The sequence below is a fragment of the Acanthochromis polyacanthus genome, chromosome 10 (assembly GCF_021347895.1).
Source record: "Acanthochromis polyacanthus isolate Apoly-LR-REF ecotype Palm Island chromosome 10, KAUST_Apoly_ChrSc, whole genome shotgun sequence".
Classification (NCBI taxonomy): domain Eukaryota; kingdom Metazoa; phylum Chordata; class Actinopteri; family Pomacentridae; genus Acanthochromis; species Acanthochromis polyacanthus.
The window spans coordinates 9,490,621-9,511,468 of record NC_067122.1 but is presented as its reverse complement, the minus strand read 5'-3'; the positions used below and the strand labels follow the sequence as shown (position 1 = coordinate 9,511,468).

The 20,848-nt window shown below is 40.0% G+C and overlaps 1 protein-coding gene across 4 annotated transcripts in view; it reads right to left on the bottom strand.

Annotated features, from left to right (window-relative positions):
- si:dkey-237h12.3 (teneurin-3) overlaps positions 1-20,848 on the bottom strand; it is a 136,522-nt gene that overhangs the window by 100,980 nt on the left and 14,694 nt on the right. For all 4 annotated transcript variants that reach the window (XM_022210825.2, XM_022210832.2, XM_022210840.2 and 1 more), the window contains exon 3: positions 19,781-20,056. In XM_022210825.2, coding sequence (XP_022066517.1) covers positions 19,781-20,056 — 276 coding nt within the window. The remainder of the gene's footprint in view (positions 1-19,780; positions 20,057-20,848) is intronic.

Sequence of the window (20,848 nt, the reverse complement as noted above, 5' to 3'; positions counted from 1 at the left end):
ATTGACGTGAATGTGATTCATGCTGCTGCAGACGGGAGCTGTATGGAAGCCACATTCACCATCTAAATGCTCCTGTCACATGCCCGGCTATTTTGACTGCAGATGAGTTTGTGCATGTGAAAAAACCAGGACACTAGAAAATAATTTATAATGCTACACTTTTACACTCGTTCTGTCAACATGAGGACGAGAGCTAAAGCTTCCTATCCTTGTTTTGACCCTCTCTTGGTGGCTGAGTTGTCCTTGTTCATGTTTTGTTTTTTCATTTTTGACAGTCTTTTAAAAAAATAGGGCTAAATGTTTTGCTATAAGACATGCCTTCACAAACCGTGGTTCCTAATCAAATGAAATTGTTGATTTCATGCAGTCCTCTGTGAACTGGAAATGGTCGCCTCCTCATAGCTTATCAAAAGATCGTATTCATTGACGTAGCCAATGTAAAGAGACGTATGAATACTAATCAACAGTATCACAGTGTCCCTTGACGGGACAAGGTGACTTATTTTTTATTGGCTACCCCCATGCTATGCATTTTTCTATGCTATGCACCTATATGGAAAAAAAATGGCTGCATAGCTTCTTGATTTTGATTGCAATCTGCCAATTGTAATGAACGTATACACTGACTGAATAATACAAGCGCAGCAGATTTATTATTGCCAAAAAGAGAGGCGATTCTTTTGCTTCAAGGTCCAAGAGTTGATCTCACTCATTTCCAGCTCTGCACGTTTCGTCAAACTCTGCCCTCTATTAGTGATGCCGAAAAGTGTCTAGAATGCATATATCTAAAAGGTCTTGAGAGAAGCTATGAGTAAGTACATTTTTCCGTATTAGGCTTTACAAATTCACAAAGTGAACTCAAATTTTATCGAAATTTAACTCACAAATTGCTAAAAATACATATCTAATAAGAATAAAAATTTGAGGTCACTCGACCGAGATTTCTGATGGAAACAAAACCAAGTTTCAACACAAGTCAGCGCTATAACTTAAGATGGACGTCTGACAAAAGACGGACCAAAAAACTTAAAGAATAATAAAAACTGTAGTGCCAAGGAGAATGTATTCAAACACCAAACTTGAAAAATATAGCATCTTGTATTTCCCAAAATGCAACTGAATAGTGTCTTTCATTAGACCCTTCTTCCATTCTGAACTCCAAACCTCCAGTTTATAACAGGCTTTGTGCTGGTGTTGAATCTACAGCCCAAACTACGATGGCCCTCTTGCCATCAGGGCAATTTCGTATTTTGTTGCAAAGGTCCTGCAGAGCCACAAATGAAGCTGTTTTCACAGACTGATCATCATGACAAGAACTTTATGTATAAAATCTATAGGATTGCCCCCCCGTAATTGCAGAGCATTTGGATCAATAAGTGGTTGAACATCTTGGCTGATTGTGTTAGCAGATATGCTAGCGGGAAATTGCAACGTCTTGTTCTCCCAATTGAAAAATCAAATAATAGTGCCCTCTCGCATCGGTGGCAATTTGTGAGACCAGACAGTCTTCTAATGCCAATGTATTTCCAAACTAAATGAATACATATTTCAAATTCTACAAAAATGTGAAGATAAATGATTCTGTAATTTCTTTCACATAATTTACAAATGAAAGCCACAAAGACTCGACTAATTTCTAATTTTTTTTGTTGCACTTTTTCCCTTATTCAGTGATTTATTATTTCTTCCAATGTCCCTATCTGTTTATTTGCACTTAAAGCATAAGTTCTAAATCTTTACAGAACTAAGTAATGTGTAATCATGTCATGCATATGGAAAACTGTTGCTGTCTTAAAATTCCTTCACTCAATAAACTCCCTCTTCTGATCGAGGAATGTAAAAAGTCACACAGTTCAGCAGTACATCATATCTTCTATCAAAATCAATTGGGCATTTCATTTTTGAAATTATCATGTGGGCACAGCAGCCTGTAATAATCTGCTTGCATTAATGATCAACAACTAAAACAGCAAAGGACTGATAAGACTCCTTTGAAGGTGGACATCAAAAGTGATGCCTCTGGGGTTGAGAACAAGGGAGCGCTTCTTTGACATTTTCCCACTGCAACCACACATTGACTCAAAGAGCTTGGTCACGCCTGTGGGCTCAAGTGGGGAAATATATTTGGAGTTTGTACTGCGGCCCTTGTAATCAAGGAGTGCCCCAGTTCCGTACGGCTTGAGTGAAATTCGTATCGAGTGGCCCAAATTATTATATTCATCATCCGTCCTGAAGAAAAGGTATTTGAGACCCAGTGTAGGACAGGCTATTTTAAGATGGAAGCATTTCTATTAGTCACTTTCGAACACCTTGGAGATGATGTCGATTTTAATTCTTTAGGGAATAACGAACGGCCTCATTAGAAATCCCACTGGGTGTGCCTTAGTGAGGTGATAGAATTAAAAGTAGACACAGTCACGTGTGCAAGTTAATGCCTTATTAACAATATTCTATAACAAGATAAATGCTCAATTAGCAGATTTAAACGCTGTATTCTTTAGCGATACCCGACAACAGAGCTGAAATTCAATACAGTATTTGTGCATGTTTTGTCGCGTTGTTTGTAACAGAAAACCGAGCAGAATGGGAATTCAGTGTACTGTATAAATGTGTACAGAGGATTTGGTTAGGAACACAGTAATTGGGGCGACTGAGAAAATGGTGGGCTTGGATTTCGACTGTTCAAGGAATAAATATCAATCTGTAGAAAAAGCTGCCTTTTGACAGTCACCCGTCTACATTTATTCAACTCCTGTCAAAGCAGGTTTACCAACAAAAGCCCCGAGATACTAACCCTACCTACAGCCATGTGGCTCATTTTCACTACAGCACCATGCGCTAACAATGAGGGCGGGCGGAGGAGGGGAAAAAAAAAATGGTATCCGCACTGGCAAAGATGCTGCAGTAAATTTTACCCGAGTAAACAATATGGGAAATGGGCCAGGATTTTCTTCACATAATATGCTTAATTCTCCAGCTGAAGGGGGAAAACGGACTCTTATTCCCACTAAAGAGCTGTTGCTAAATGGTGGCTATTCAGCCCAGTTTCAATTTTGACATGCCAAAGCTGTCTGAGGTACTCAGTTACTGGGGAGTGGGATGTGGGCGGGGGTGGCAGGTCTCTTTGCTCTTCTTGTGCACTATGGTTTCAGTCCAGCTGGCCTTTAGAATATGGATTATGTGGTGCCGTGGCCTGGCTCTCACTCCATGGGGGGCTGGACTGGGTGCCCAGCTTCAGCGGACTCCCCACCGAGACCCCTGGGTGAGAGGACGCTGAGAGCCCTCTCGGTTCTCAAGGCTGGATCATTGAGAACGTGGCGGATGCTTCCCACACCCGCACCATACGTCAGTGTGTGAAACAAAGCTAGCAGAAGAAGAAGGAGCAGGGGAAAAAAAAGGAGACAGTGAAAAGAGAGACGGTGGGTGGGTTGGTGGAGGGGATTGGGGCGAGAAGCATCGAGGAGGAAGCAGAAGCAACAACTGATTGTGGCAGAACTGCGATACAGCATTACTGCCAATCACAATGGCTGCTCTGTCGGGGGAAAAGAAAGGGGTGAAAAAACAGAAAAAGAACCTTGGGAGTGCAGCTGTGCAGTAGATTTACCTTTCAAAAAAGTCTGGGGCGATAATAAGTATCCAAATGACAGCTCTGTGCCACTGCATCCCCGACCAAAGTTAACCAGAGGTCCTAATGTCGAGTGCCAGCAGCAGACACAAAGGTCTGAACAGTGGGGCGCCAAGGCAGCTAGCACAGCATGGCTAAATGGGGCCGGTGATTTCCCATCTCCTCCACTGCCCTCAAGGCACAGCCAATCACTGCTGGGGAAAAGTGCCGCACCAGCCTGCAAGCTAGGAAGCCAGTGAGTGGAAGGGCTAGAGAGGGAGCTGAAGTCTATCTGGGACCATGCATTATTCACATGCATCGCTACGGCACTAAGACCTCCACAAAGGAAAGGCCTCAGGTTCCATCAGTGCCGACTTGTTTCCAATCTATTATTGATGGCAACACTACACCCTATACTTTTCCCCTGATTTACTGGATTCTATCATTGTTTCTATAATAAAGGCTATTTCCAGTAAAGTCAGAACAAATGAGCAGAATATATCCAAGCATAGTGCCAGTGGGTGCTGCTGGTCTTTGGAATCTTGTGGGTTTTAATTACACAAACTGTGATTAAAATTTAGGTTTTTTTATTTTCTTTTTCCGTGAAATGTCGGTATGTGCTCCCCCTAATATACGCAGCAAAAAGCTGAAACCATAGAGCGAATCATTGATCATGTCAAAAGTAGGTTTCCGTGCAAAATTAATTTCAGCATGGAGACCTCGAGTTAGACCTAAGCAAAATAAATGAGCTATCCAATTACCACATTATGATCACATGTAGCCACCGTAACAAATGCACTGACGAAATGTAATTGCCCCGGTACTGAGTGGTGAATGTATTCTTTGCAATTCCTTTTACTTTTGTTTAGAAATGATTATTATTTTAAGTCTGCATCTGTTCCTGCGCCTACTAAGCTTAAGTTAGAGGGCAAGTGACTCAGACGGAAACCTCACGACACAGCCGAAGAGTTATAATTTGTGGCTAACAGCAGAGCTCTCATGAAAATGTGCACTTGTCTTAGAGTGTGAAATGGGCCAAGAACTTCTAAAGCTGTAAAGAGATAGTAATAAGAGATAAAATGACACCCAATCAGTATGTATATTTATAGTCTTTTATGGTATCAAAAAGCCAAATTACCCTTTCTGTTGAGCTTTTTATTAGAATATGTTAAAGAGCTCCGGTTCTTCAAGTCAGAGGCAGGCCACATTATTACCATGCACACATCAAAGATTTCCCCTAAATCTCTGCAGGAAACACAATCAATCTGCTCAGTATGCGAGCCTAGGACAGTGGACCATCTCTCCCTTTGAGGATGTCGACGCATTTGACCGATGTGCAGTCGATCCCCCAGATTGTGGCTAATCATCATTACCGGCTGCTGAAACAATGACTTTCCTTCAGCCCACTCAGCTTCAAGAAGGACACAAGGGATCTGCCAGTTTTTCTTGGTGGCTTAACACTTGAGTCTGGATTTGAGGAATTAAGGCAGACTTGGACACAACAAAATGTGCACTCTGATCATCCATCCAAGTCCTCAACTATGGCCTGGCTCACACTGTACATCTGTCACACTAATTGTACAAAATTCAGCAACAGATACTGTATTTTTGGGGGGCCAAAGCATGAAGGAACTGCAGTTTCGGTTGAGCAACTTTCATTTCAAACATTTGTACCCTGACAAAAAATAAGAAATGATGACTGCTGCACATTCCTAAAAGGAAATAAGAAGAAATATAAAACAATAGGAGGGAAATAAGGACAGATGCATAGGAGGAAGTAGTTGGGGAATTCTCTAAAATGGACAGTGGATTATGAAAAATGACTTCTTTCTTACAGTGCTTAAAGGTTAGGTCTCTATTACACAGAGAGCAAAATGTCAGCAGTATCCCCTGAAAGACTGGACTGTGATATTAATGGAGAGTCCAGGGAATGGGCTTCCCCTGACTGAGTTTCCCCTCCACCAGACACATTATTCATTTAGTTGTCAGCCCGCACCTGGTGCATATAACACTAACATCTACAAACTAAATGATGGAGAGAATATAGCCCACCCTGGTAAGCAGTCAGTGGTGAAATGAATGTTGTTCATGAAGTATAATGGAGAGAAGCTACTGCTACTAGATAATCTAAGAGCTCTTCACCCGCACAACTGAAGTTGTCGCCCAGGATGTATTAGCATAATGTTCAATTTTCTAGCTTATATTGTACTTTCATGTGGCTTTACCTGGGAGACTATAAGGAGGGGAGAAAGTAAGCGCGGGTGGTTCAGCCATTAAGAACAGTAGACAGATACCCTGCCACCACTTTACCATGATGTGCTCAAAATTCTTTTTATTTTACAGTGGAAAAAGCGTCACATCCTCAGCAGAAAACGGATCAGCTGTGCAACTCGGTCCCCACTCAAAATAAACCATTACAGTGGGGAAAAAAATAAAAAGACAAAGACAGCATCTCTACTTTGGTGCACTTCTGTTTAGTCCTGACCGCAGACACCCTCATCGAATTCCTCAAAGCAATTATTAAAGCATTTTTCTATGTAATCTAAGCACCCAACATCACTTAAAACATAAATGACAAAGAATGTTGTGTTCTGGCGAAATGTGATAGACCCGGACAGAATGACATGATGATTTAATATGTTGCAGAGCGAGTCATCAGTCACACAGCCACCACTTTATCTAAGATGCAAAATGGCTTCTGCATGAGGCAGACTGTGGCAGTGGATTATTTGTGAGTAATATTCTTTTGCCATGGTAAATATATTGTGTCATGCAGCAGAGGCTGGAAGAAAAATTCTCTCTCAGGCTGTTTTAATGAAGTCCCAAATGTCATCCTCATACTTCTTTCAAGAGCAAACTCCAAGAAACTCCTCTTGAAGCCTGACTGTCCCTCAGTGCTTCTTCAAGTGATTTGAAAACAAGCAGCTTCAGTGAAAGGCAGCCTAAGAAGAAAAACAAAAATGCAACTCGATGGAAAAGGGTCAGAGGTGGGCAATAAACAGGTGGTTTGGACCATTAAAGAGTATCTTTATGATTTCAGGAATTGTTGAGGCAGCAGTGGGCTCCGGAGGGGGACGGCTGGGAATCTCTTTTGTCCAGAAAAACTAGTTAAGGGAAAGAATAGTTTAGCCAATCCTATGTCAAAAATTACTTTAATCATCACCATTTTATAATTCATTTGAAATTACCCCTCAGTGCTGCATCTTTTCAAAAAAGACTAAGAGAAAAAAGGAGAGAGTAACACCATTATAGTGAAAAATGTCAATGTAATTTAGTGGTTTTGGTAAGCGTAGCAAAGAGCGTCAGAAGCTGAGTTTAAATTAGAGCCAACACATTTTTCTCTCAACAATAGTGAGGAGCAAGGAGGGGGGGAGGGTGGACATCCAATTACTGGAGTACTGCGAGTGCCATCTTGACACCACGTTTGGGCTTTTTTTTAAAAAAAAAGATGTATTAAATATACTAGACGTAAGGCTGCACTGCAATAATGATTGAAAGACTAAGAGTTGCGGTCGTAGCTTTCATTGGAGGAGTTGGGGGAGGGGGGGGTCAGCGAGCAGTTTCACATAAACAACTCAATACAGTGTCAATATGTCTGTTTTGACAACTTCTGTCATCATGCATTAAGTCACGGTTTGTACCGAGGTTTAAATAAAGCAGAAAGGACACATTAATGCAGAGTGCTCTCTGTTCCAATGTGATTCCACTTGACTAAGCATCTTTTATTTTCTTTGAATGAAGTAATAATTTCTCCCACCCGTCGGCGTTCTTTTCCTTTTTTTTCATTCCCATCGTCATTAGAAGTTAAAGTAGACAAGAAACCAGTGACACTGCTTTACACGGCAGTTTAACTCGTCTTAAATCTGCACTGGGCAGCTTTGCACAGTGGCGGCTCCAAATGGCAACAAATGCGAGATTTTCAGCACCCAGATATCATGTAACATGACATACGCAAACTGCAGACAGAAAGCTCATGTTTGTCCAGCTGGCTGGTCTGATCACTTTATACCAAATGATTCCAGAGAGATGAGCAAGGCGTCAGATCAAACTTTGTCGAGTCCAGCTGGATGGAGACTCAGTTAATTTGGTAATGAGCTAATAAAGTTTGCACTGAAAATGCATTTGCAAGTATCGTTTTAAGCCCGTTTAAAAAAAAAAAAAACATTATCAGCTGCAGCTTTAGCTCCTCTGTCATACTTTACTGTGTGTTTGACTATTTGTTTGACAAAGCACTAAAAGAGAAATTTTTATGGATATTCTTCACAATCCTTTGACACTTTATAGACCAATCAAATTAAATGACTAAAGAAGGATAATAATTGTTAGTAGCACCCATGAAAGTTTATATATATATATATATATATTTTTTTTTTTTTTTTCATTTGAGTAATCAGTGCCTTGCAGTAAAGATCAGAGTTGTGGATGTGCACCAGGTTTTCTATAATGTTTTCACTAATGTACATTGTTCTTGTGTGGGGAATTTAACATATGGTCTCATATATATATTGTATCTCACGTATACACCTGAGTTTTGTAATGAGACAAAAAAGGTAAAGTTTAAAAATGAGAGACTCATACAAAGTTCTGCAAAAATATTATCTGATATGAGTGAATTCACTTTTGTAAAGTTAGTGCTCCTTTAAACGAACACAAAAGACCTGGAAGACTGAAAGCACAATCTTTTCCAACATTCGGGATTGACATATGTGGCAATATTGTTTTGCTATATTTCCCCTGTAAAGGTATTCTTCAGACAGTCACTCAGCCGCTTCCTATCTATAGAGCAAATCTCTCTTTCCAACCTTTAGAGCTGCCATGCAAAGCTCGGCAGACAGCTCCTTTGGGTAATGTAGAAAAAGACAATAGGTGGAAACTGCTCTAACCTATTTGCCAAATGGTCTGTCATCTAATGCCCTGGTGCTGTTCTATTGTCTAATCCTGCTGCTGAAGCCTCTAAAAGGATACATCGGTCTAATAAGATGAATGGGCTTTGACCCTGGAGCTGCTAAAAGCCAACCTGGCCAATTTATCTGAGTGACCTCTACTCTTGGCACAGACGGGCCTCACCTCTCTTGGAAGCCTTTAGGCAGGATCAATACCACTGAGGCAAAACAATCCAAAACAAGCAGCATCTGGAAGTTAGGACTCAACAGCTCATTGCCTTTTTATGACCCTGGATTATGTCCTTCATAGCAAAGATCACTGTTAGGTTATATCTCTCAACTGTGATTCCCCCCCCCCCCCCCATTTACTTCTCTGTGTGTCTGTCTCTGTACACTATAACATCCAAAGAGGGAAGCATGATTGAAATAACACAAATAATGCTATTTGTGATTAAAATGGAGTCTTATTTCACCTAAAAACGTCTACATTACAGCCGGGCTGTAAAATCTGCCCTAATCCAATCATGTATTCTCAAATCACAAATGGCTAATGTAAAGCAAAATGAGCAGAGTAAAGAAATATGTCAGCTCCATAATGATTCATCACTAATGTCATTATGCAAACCAACAGTCATACTGTACCTATCTCAGGGTCAGGATTGTAATATTGAGAAGTGCATTTTGAGGGAAAATAAGATTGTGTCGACTAAATTAAGGATTCTGTTTCATGTTCTGTTTTGTTGGTGTTGGGTCGTGTTCAACCGAGATAAAAGGCCCGGCTTGGACGGTCGGGGCAGGATACTAAGAAGAGACCCTTTTACAAGAGAATATGTTTTCTTTCTTTGCACATGAATCAGTTTACATGGTATACAATATCAATCGTTGGCCTCAAATCTATATCTGCAAAGTGCTTAGGTTTGCATTGGTGATTAGATGAATTGAACCGAGAACAGTGTGTTACTTGAGCATCCCCTCATAGCTCAGATACCTAATGCCTTTCCCCTGCCTCTGAAGTGACCACAGTTTCAGGATGCTTTGCTCTAGGCACTTGGCCAGAAAGCTTTATGTATTCTGATACCATTCATTTTTAATCAGGACCAGAATATCTTTCCAAACGTCTTGCACGTTGCCTTCAGCTACAAGACTTTAATTTTGTCGTATTTTAATTGATTTGGCAGTTTTCCTTATTGTCAACGGTATAAAGTTGACTTGCGCTATTGTTAATATTCCAAGCGAGCAGTGCTGCACTGCTCATTTAAAATGCTTTTCTCTTTTTTTTCCTGTTTTCCTCGTTGCAGAATTATGCCCCTTTCCCCCCCTCCCACACACACACTACTAGAAAGCATGGATGCAAACGTGTTGTGTGGGTTCAGCATATTTCACTTGGCTTTCCACGCCGACGTGCCCCGTCTCGTCTCTGCATGCCGTGGAAGGGTTTCGTCACATTACTGCTGTGGAGAAAGGACGTGAGAGCAGGGGTGGGGAATCTTCTTCTGTGGTATAATGAGTTTGACAATGAAAGTGACACTGCGTCCTCCCTGGACCTTGCCGTGTGATCAATCATAACAATGGCTCACCATTTCCTCCTCTGGATACTGACCTTTCTCCCTTAAGGAAAGGAAGTGTGTGTCAGTGTTGAAGTGTGTGTGTGTGTGTGTGTGTGTGTGTGTGTGTGTGTGGGCTCCTCCAGGTTTCATTGTCCCATCACCTTCTTTCCAATCAGCCCCTAAAGCCCTTCTATATAACCATAAGAATGTCCTTTAGCGGAGGGACTTTTTTTCCCCGGAAAATCAAAAAAGGGCCTGAAAGAAGAAAAAAAAAAGCCCTACTTTGGGAATACTGATCTATTTTATTCTGACGTCTAAACTATTTTAGGCATGGATAACGCACTCAGAATTTGGGGGTAAGAGGCATCAGGCTTATATATTTAAAATCCCATCACCTGAACAGCTTACGAGGTGATTTGATGCTGTTACTCAACTAAGCAGAACTGCCAAGATTTCATGCAAATATCAACGGGTGAGATATTTTAGGCTGATTCGCTCATGGATCAGCGCTCATAACGAGTGGCAGAAAAAGGACTGACGTGTGTGGCGAGAGCTGTGAGCACGAAGGGATAGGTGACTCCTCCTCTCGCCCTTGTCTCCCCCACGAGCCAACAGGACATTTCATTAGTAGTCTGCTTACTATATTTTCTGTGGTCCCGTTTCTATTTCTGTACCGTGTGTGCTGAATATCAGCCGGGCTACTTGAATAAAACATCGAGATTAAATCAAAAAATACTGTTGCCATCAAAATCCTCTTTATATGCTTCAGCCACGAGTGTCCCATGCCAGCAATAAGGCGTCTAGACCAGATTTTATAGCCACTTTTATGCCACTCTTAATTGTCATTTTATCTGCACCACAGATGTACACACTGCCTATAATGTCTTTAAAACAACATAAAAATCTGATCAATACACTGCTTCACTTGGCAAAGTAACTCAAGAGAGCAAATCTTTGAGAAAAGGTTGTGAATTTTAGCTTGTAAAATATAAATTTTACTTTTTTAGGTTCAGTTGATCATTTTAACTGGATTTATTCTTGGTATTCAGCTATTAGGTTGAACATAATGCATAAAACACACTAAAAGCAATAAAAAAATCAACTATATATATTAATGTGTACATAATTTTGTAGATTTTTTTGTTACCAGATACTGGAAGCAATAAAAATTACATTTTTTATATTATATTTTACAATAATGCCAGTAGTTTGTGGAGTTTTAGAAAATAAGACTACAGTTTAAATACAACTTATTTCACTGCTGATTAGCGAGTTGAGGTCTTTCTCTGAGGGCGCACACGGTTTGTATATAGCCTGAGAGGAAAAACCCAGGGCATAAAATATTTGTGAACACATGGTAATAATTTAAGGCTACTCAGACAAGCATTTTTATCAGCTCATTTCTTCTTGTGTATGTGGCTGGACCACAAGAGGACAGTGTTCAATGTAGCTTTAGCAAGAAAATGCACCTGAAGCTACAAAAGTTGGCAACACACACACTCCTGTGCCCACCGGAGACTAACCCCTTGATATATCACATTTCAAATTCTTCATTGCACAGCAAACAGCGCACTGCAGGCTACATTCTGTGTACAAATCTTCACCTTATTAGCTTAGCCCGATAATACGGGCTATTTGATACAGTGAAAGTAAATTGGGATCGAAACCCCTTTGATTTGTGGCATTGTTGGAGCTAGATGAAATGCTTATGACGAAAACTCCCTGAAATCCCGACTGAAGTCAAGGCCTTTTAATGAAACATTTATTCATGTGTATGAAAGACTCAAATACATTTCCACTGCCAATGAAAAGATCCAGGGTCGTAATTTGCAGTGAATATGTGCTTTTAATTGTGTGTGTCAAAAAGAAAATTAGAGTGGCGTAGCACAATTAGCACAAAACACTTTTGCACATATTTGTGGTATTATATGCTGTCCCTTAATTGGACTAGTTAAGACGAGTGTGGCTGCACTTTGGTTTATAATTAATACACTGCTGAAATTGTTTGTAATTGCCACTGGAGACTTTAGACTAAAGGAACATTATCCAGTGCTTATTTTTTTTGCTGTAAAAGTTTTGGTCCCAGTGTTGTTGTTTTTTTTGGTCAAGGACGTGTTGGAAGTGATGAACAAAGACCTTAAGTATGAAAACATGCAAAGCAGAGCCATTTTTGCATTCAACGGCGACAGAAAAGTCACCTTGATCTCTAACTTTTTGATTGTCAACATCCAATACTGAGGAGCGCAAAGGTCAACGCCACAGCACCATGACAATAGATAACAAATATTCCTGTGTCCCAAGACAGGGGAGAAAAAGGAGATTGTAAAAGAAGGAAGACAAGAAACCAAATAAATTGGTAGGTTGGTTGAGTCTGGGGACAACATCTGAAGACCCGGTGTCGAATTGGGACAAGAAAGAGAATCTATTTTAACCCATATGAAAAAAAAAAATGAAAAAAAAAAGATCTAGATACTACATACTGACAGCTCTCGGTGTTTGTCTGTCTTTTCAAAGATTTAGTTTTTTATATTGCAGTGCTAACTTGCAATAAATGGTAGAAAACAAAGCTGTGCTGTCTCGATTAATTATTTCACATGCAATCAGTGATATACGCGGCTCCCTATAGCTTCTCTCACATCTCAGGAGGGTAAAGGTGGATCGGAGGGTTCAGAAAAACACTGATGGTCCCTGATTGCAGAGGAGGTAACAGATATACAAGTAATTACTACACTAAACAAATGGATAAACATGCTAATCCTTGTTTCTTACATTGATATTCATAGAGTATAAAATGGCTTTCTGACTATTTCCGCATTGCATGGTAATACAATCTCTCAATTAGGCTGCGTGATGAAATGAAATGAGCCATTTTCTCTTGAGGACAGTAAATAGTGGCCCTCATAATTGACAACTGCAGAGTAATTCCTAATCGTAATAACATGTCCTGCAGTCTGGCACCAGCAAGTGATTAGGCCGAACCGCGACAGTGCTGTCAGTGAGGCTCTGCAAAACTGGGTGAAACTCAAGTTGGAGAAGCAAATTCTGTTACTCGACGATTCATCAGTGCTTACTAGAAATAGATGTTGGGCGGAGTTCGTAGCTTTCAAAGGTACAAATTCATCTTTGCAGTCTGTGTACGGTAAACTCAAAAGATTAACCCAAATACTGAATGTCTCCTTGACTATTCTACACACTATTTTCAAGTGCTCCACTTGAAACTCTGGAGGCAACATTACAGATACAACGTAGTAAATTAAGTGTCAGAATTTCAACTAAAGGTAAAATAATTACTGGAAGTACAAAATAATTTATCAGTAACTATTTCCATAATGGATAGATCATTCAGGTCCTTTATGATGCTACATTTTTAGCTTCTTAAATGTGAATATTCACTGCTTTCCTCTTTTCTTTCCACATCAAAAGATCTTTGATTACTGGTTGGACACAACAAGACGTTTGAAGAAATCCATGTGGGCTATAGGAAATTAAGTCTGCCTTTTTGTTTATAATTCATAAACAAACAATTAACATTTCAAATGTATTTTTCCTATAAAATATAAATCAGAAACAGCATCACTGGATCAATCAATTATGATTTTTTTTTCGTTGAATGCATATTCTGAAGCTTGCAAATGCATTTTAATTGTAATGTTGAATCACACACTATCTAAAATTTGGCTTTGGATATGATAAGTAAGAAGAATTAATTAGCAACTCTTTCCAAAAAAATAAAAAATAAAAAAATCAGTGTCTTCACAAAGATGTTGTTAGTAGAAACTCTATCTTTGAAGTATTAAAGAGACATAGCAGCTTCAAGAAAATCTGCTTTTCCTTATTAATATGCAAATTTATACAGCAAGACACTCCAAAGTCTAATCAGATCATCTACTCTGTGGGGGGTAGCTGTGGTGTGAGTAGAAGTTTTTCCACTATGTGTTGCTGTTGTGTGACAAAAAAAAAAAAGAGTCTACACACAACAAAACGCCAACAGCTCAAGAAACACAAGCTTCCCACACACACGGGTAAATTGAAATTCCCCCCTTAGCGGTCAGTTTGCCATTTGCTTCGATGAAGGTTGAAATGCTGCCGACCTTTGCTCCGCACAGAAACAGGGCAGTGACCTCCTAGAGATTTTTCCCAAATTACTCCGACACAGAAATCCACATTTCTTTCACATGACTGATGAGCACAACACCTGGTATGACACCTCGGCACGTCACCGTTGCATCCCTCATCTCCTGTCACCCTGAGCACTAACAATGTGAGCACTTAACCGGCGAAGCAGAGAAGTGATGACAATAAATGGCGGCAATCAAAGCACGTCTCCTGTTTTGACGAGACACGAGGTAAAGCTCAGACACCTTCCTAGCCCCTATTAACAAATGATAAAACTGTTTTCTCTGCCAGTTTTGGAGTGTTCTTCAAAAATATCACAGATGGCCGGCCCTTTTGACCGAGAGAGAGAGAGAAAAAAAAAACTGATGTTATTTATTCTTTTTGTGTTTGGTTTCTGCCATATTGAATTATGAAAGTGTGAGAGGATTTCTTCATGCTACGATCAATAGGCTGATTCCACCGTCACAATACAAGGCGCAGATCTGACACACGAGTTTGACAGATGGCGTGTCACCTTCGTCAGCGTGACGTCCCCCGTGCATGTGTGTGTGCGCGCAAATGTCGACACTTTTGCTTGATTTTTCTAATCTTAGAGAGATAAAGTGTGAGAAACAGAGTGAGATATCCAAGCGTGTGCGCATGCATGTGTGTACGTGAGACAGAGGAGAGGGAGAGGCAGAGAGAGAGGACATGAATACATGCACACATAGAAGCATGTTAGAGGATGTCTGATACGCTTTCATACTCCCACCCAAAAAGCCTTTGGTGCTTGCTGTGCTACAGCACACTTTGCTGTGACTCCTCCACTGATTTAATTAACCTTTTACTGGCACTGTTCACACAATGAATCTGTGGGCTATACTCAACTGTAAAATGTGTATGAGTGCAATGTAGACCTGTGACTTGGACAAATTGAAATTCTTTTCTGCTACTTCCCCCAGTAAACAGTCCAACAGTCCCGGATAAGAATTCAGCAGTAAAGACATACAAGGGAGTGCTACTTCTACACAGGCCATCCTCCATGAAAACATCAAAGCGACACTTTTTTTTCCCCCCCTCTGAAAAATCACTTTGGACAGAAGGTGCAGGCCCGAGCAAATGATGCTTCTTTAACCAAGGTTGACAGGCATCACAGTGGAAGTCCTTTTCTCCTAACCAGGGGTCAGCAGGCATCACGCCCCTCCTACTGAACAATAAACCCCATGTGTGATGGTTTGTACAGCCGAGGAGAGCTGTCATGAAGTACTGCAGCTCTGTAGCTGCAGTATCTAACAAAAAAGTGCAAGCTTTTTCACACCCTATTAGGAATACAACTCAACTGGGCCATGCTATGTTTCTGTTTCATGCAGTCATTCATGTTTTATGAGGGGTATAATATTGATTCTGAAGCCAAGATTAGGGTGGAAGAAAAAATAAAACTCCATGGTTGTGTTCACTTTTACTCAGCAGCGATACTTACCTAATAGCCCCACAAGTATATATTAATAATCACACAACAACAGTTGAACCTCTACAACAATAATTTCATATTAAAACATGAAAAATACATTGCAGTAAAGAGCTAGCGGGCTGAGCGGTGAAAACTTTGACGCCTCAGTTGGTTTTGTTTAGAAAGAATTTTCAAAATGAAGATATTTTGTGTTCTCTTTTGTTTTCTCTGAACATTCATCGCATTCAGCGTGTTAACTGAAGGTCAAGCACCGCTGAAGGTGAGCCCACGAATATTCTGAGGTGTTAACTCTGAAATTTAAACCATTTTCAATTACAACAGATGTACACAATTTCATTCCTGCTTTTATTCTGCACGAAAAATTCCAGTCTGACGAGAAAAGAAACAATGCGTGCTTGGTCCTATTATCTCCTTACAATTTCTCAAGTTATTCTCAAAAAAAATGCCACGCATTTCAGTGAAAACCGCATGCAGCAGTGAAACATCAGGGCATCATGTGACCCACATTCTAATCCACGTAAACACAAAATCTACAAACTTAAATGTTTTTCCAGCACAAATAATCCTTTAGCAAATACCAAAGTCACCAAAGGAAACCAGTAGTTTAATTTGTAATAAGTGTTTGAATAGCAGTTTAGGAAAAATACAAGGATATTTTAAATGCTTTTTCTCCAGTTAACTCACTAAATTATAGGTTTACAAATTCTAGAAAAAAAATATCACAGAAAACATTATTTGAATTTTTAACATGACAAGAATATTACAATAAGTTTCTATATAATGCTGTTGCTGGGGAAATGGGGGTTAATTTGGATATCATTTTCCCCCTCCAGATCTTCACTGGTTTATATGCATTTAACAATTCTGACTGGAAAAAAAACTCGGTTTCTAAAGCTTCTTATTCAAACATTCCTTTTCTCACAGGGTTGCGACTTGGAGAGCTTCACTCCACACAGACATGAAGTTCCAACACTTCCTGTTCCAACACTACAGCTGGGAGATGTCACAGCGCTAATGTAACATGATGCAGTCAGTGAGCAGAAATGTGTGTGTTTCTATGAGTGTGTGTGTGTGTGTGTGTGTGCGCATAGGTGTGTTTGTCCATGGCAAACCTATCAATGTCAGGTATAGGGTATATGTTAATAAATTATTTCTGCATGAGAAGGGCATAGACAGATTTTTTTTTTGTTCTCTGTACTTGTGAACATCACATTATTGTATTTATGCAAATATTTAAAAGAAAAATGGTGAAGAATTATTGAATTGTATACCTTTTGAATTGCAAAAAAAATGCATTTTTTAAATATGTATGTGAATTAAAGTGCTGTTTATTGTCCATATAGATCGCTACATATAAACAGGATGGTGTCATCTACTGAGACACTTACAATCACATAGCCGTTCTTACAACCAAACCAACAAAACGAATGCTTTATTCGATCAATTGTGTTTTCAAGGGATTCTATTAGTGCTGCAGGATTAGCTTAAGTATAAAATCAATGCAAGCAACCTAGCTGATTGTATTCCTCTTTCTTCCTTTTCTTCAATAAAAGCACCAAAAAAAACCCACTTCATATTGTGTCATAAATAGTCAATTGTGATTTAGCATTCATTTTGTTATGGAGCATTAAAATGCAACTAGGGGTTTGACCTAAAAAGGAAGGAAAAAAATACAAGTAAGAAGTTCTTAAAGAAAGCTGACACATAGATCTCACTACAAATTAGACAAATGCTAAAATGAGCACTATTATTAGCATCATAGGCACAGAACTGTACTGACAGCGGTCACACTGGCTTGGTCTTCTTAGTTCATTCTATTGGCATTTTCAAAAATGCAAATGCATCGCTTCACAAAACAACTCATCCCATTCAATCTGATCCCCCCCAGTGAGTCGTTTAAAGCTGCATGCTGACAGGGTGACCACTCTGGACCACTTGGGGTTCATCTTTAAAAGGTGGACCTCTTTCTCGCCGAGGTTACGATCTGCAGATGCTGCGCTCTGTGAATGTGCTGAGGCTTTGGTACTTCTCTGTGTCGAACACTCTGTAGAACAGAGCGAATTAGAATGAAATATTGAGTTCATTTATGAATAAGTGGGGCTGAACGGCCCCTTGTCGGAGCTTCTGCATGCATATTCAGTTGATGGAAACCTTTGGATGGGTCATTTCTCTTAGCTGCTTCATTAAATAGTGAAAGTCAAAAGTGCAATGCCTCCTGACACAAAAAAGGACCGAGATCTATAGAGGTGGAACAGTGGCAAGGCTTTTCTTTGTTAAGGTTCAAAATCTAGATAAAAAAAGGACTTTAGCTCCAAAAACAGTTCCACAAAAAGGTGGAAGAATTTTAAACTCCACCATGAAATCATGTGCACAGTCAGAAACACAGACAGAAGTTCAGTTAATAAATAAATTAGCTCTTCAGTCTTTTTGCTTGTTGTTGCATCGAAAAGTAATTTCACCTGGGATAAAGCAGATAGAGTGTTCATTTTTTTCCTATAATGGAACTAATTGAGACAATAGTGAGTTAGTTTGGGTCTCAGTGGGACGCTGTGCAAACTACAGCCAATCGGCAGCAGCTTCTTGAGGCGTTTCCAAAAGAAACTCCAGAGGAGGTATGCCAAAGGGGCGTATTGTGGTGTGTGAATGAGCGTGTGTGAATGAGTGTGTGTGCGCGCTCACACAGTTTAAGTGGTGGAGGGCAGGTGCAATCAAAGCTCAATAGAGAACAGTTTGAAGCCAGATTCGGCGTTGTCTTGCAGAATGGAGCGAAGGCTGGTGCCATGGTTTCATTCTTGGCAGACGTAGCAACAAATATGACTGGAGTGGAGTGCTAAGGAGGTGAGGAATATGTTTACAGGCACCTCTGTGGTCAGGGCTTAGCTTTTAGTGACTCATAAATGTATACAGTGGACCGGGCAAAAGCAAAGGCCAAACATTGGAACGAATACATGGGTCTGGATTTTGATGGCATTTTGAAAAAGGTAGAAAGACTTACTCAGCTCCCCCTCCACCCCTCCTCGGAGACAAGCTCACTATGATGAATACTGCCATTAAGAAAATGACTTGTCTCAAATGTCAGACTGTAGCCAATGTTTTCAGTATAAAAATTGATAGCACATGAACACAAGACATTTTCCTTTTTTACCCTCTCCTTTATGTTCTTGCCAGGAAAGTGTAATCAGCCCTAATTATTTAAACTGCCTGCCACTCTTTGAGACCATCGGATTCTTATAATAATTAGAACTTTTTATTGCAAGTGTTATGATGGTGATGGCTCACACTATGATGATGAATGCACGACGTCAGGAGCTCTTTCAGAAAATAAACTTGAGGGAAACAATTTTTTTGTTTAAAGCTTACACCACAATATATGCAGTTGAGATGATAAATTTGATGATAAGCCGGCTGAGCTTAGGCGCAACAGACTCGATTTTTTAATTAAAAAAAAATGAATGATGGAAGAAGTAGCATTTTTTTGAAGATGTGATATAAATTATTCTCCAAACTGCAAACTAGCCTCTCAGGAAGTGACAGCAATAAGCAAAGCGGAGAACAACAAAATGCGAAAGCTGTGCAAATTTCACAACAATGCAAGCTATATAGCCATCTTATATGCATCACCTCCATTTGACACAACAAAGATTTGCCCTCTTCAAACAGAGAACCTCAATCCTCAATCTCAGGTTTCCAGCATGATCAAATTTGCACTTCAAACCATTGTGCCCATTTAATCAGCCATTATGCATGCCCAGTCAACCACAGCAGAATTTCTAAGCAAAATCTCAGACTAAAGCACACAAAGCTATCTTTGATTATATGCTAGCCCATGGGGAAACTTTATCAAACTCCTCTGCTTCCTGTGGAGAAGGACCAGGTGACTAGCAACTACTCAATTTGAAGGCCAAATTCTTTTCCGCATGCGGCAAGGAAACACGCCTTTGATCCAAACAAAGACAGCTGCAAATGCCTCTCCAGATAGCAGTCCCACCAATGGCGCTTCCACTTTTTTTCCCCCCACCAATCAGGGCCTTGTCTCCGGCACCATCCATAATCCAGCCTACTGCTGCTTTTTCCACATTGCGATTTCCCCCCCCACCCCACCTCTGAAAAGCACTGGAAGCGTGAGCCGCAAACAAATGAACGTTTTGGGATTAAAGAAAGCAAAGTGTGCCCTACTCACCCATCTCGTTGTCCGACTTATTGTCCATTTCCGTGTCAGTGAGCGTGAGCGCTGAGTTAGAGCGACTGGAAAGGCATGAATTCTGCCCAGATTTTGCCCCCGTTCCCCAAAGAGTCATGGTACGTTCCGGTGATACAGGTTCATGGTTTTCCGTAGCGACCGGTCCTCTGGAGTAGCTGCTGAGTGGGTGAGAGAGGCCAGTCTCAGGGCAGAGAGCCAAGCCTCTGCGAGCTGATGGCTCACAAATCCCGAGTTGCCTCAGCGAAAATGTCTGCCCTGTGAATGACAGAAGTAGTAAAGTTAACAAACCAAGCAACAGCGTGTTAAACAGACAAGAGCAGGGATACTTAAAAAAAACACTTAGTCTAAGAGCGTGGCGGCAGGGGAGGGCGTAATTGTTAAATTAAAGCATTAAATAACATCCTCCCAAGCTACTTAACACTCATCAACTTATTAAGATGCACAAAGTCATTTTCTTTACCTCAAATCACACCTCTCAACCTACATGGTGCATTTTTAGATTGTTAATAAGCTCCATTAAAGATTTCAACACAAAACAAACGAAGATCAAATGTGCCTGGGTTTAGCTATACATATTAATAGGTGAATTACAAACACAATCTCTCATTTATTGTTAATAGTTTTCAAAAGCTGTTTCAGACATTGAATGTTTCATGCTAAACTTTAAATAAATTAGTTCTCTCTTCATTTAGAATTACTTCAGGCTCTGCAATTCACTGGAAATAAAATAATAACCTGCCCTGCCTTCAAAGACACCGCAGCATTTTTGAAAGAAATAACTTTACATTATTGCTCATAAACAAAAATATCTTGAGTTGAGTTCCTTAAGAATTCCTGTAGCAAGTAAGTGTTCTTATATTTCATTCACTGTACATTCCATTTAAAATACATTGAGTTCGTGTTTGCAATATTTATTTAATAGTTATTTAGTCACCATTACAGATATGTATATTTGTATTTTCTCCTGAAACTATTACTACTGAGATATGTATCATCATGTATAATATACATTACGCGCATTTTCTGTATTTTAGAAGTAGATAAAAT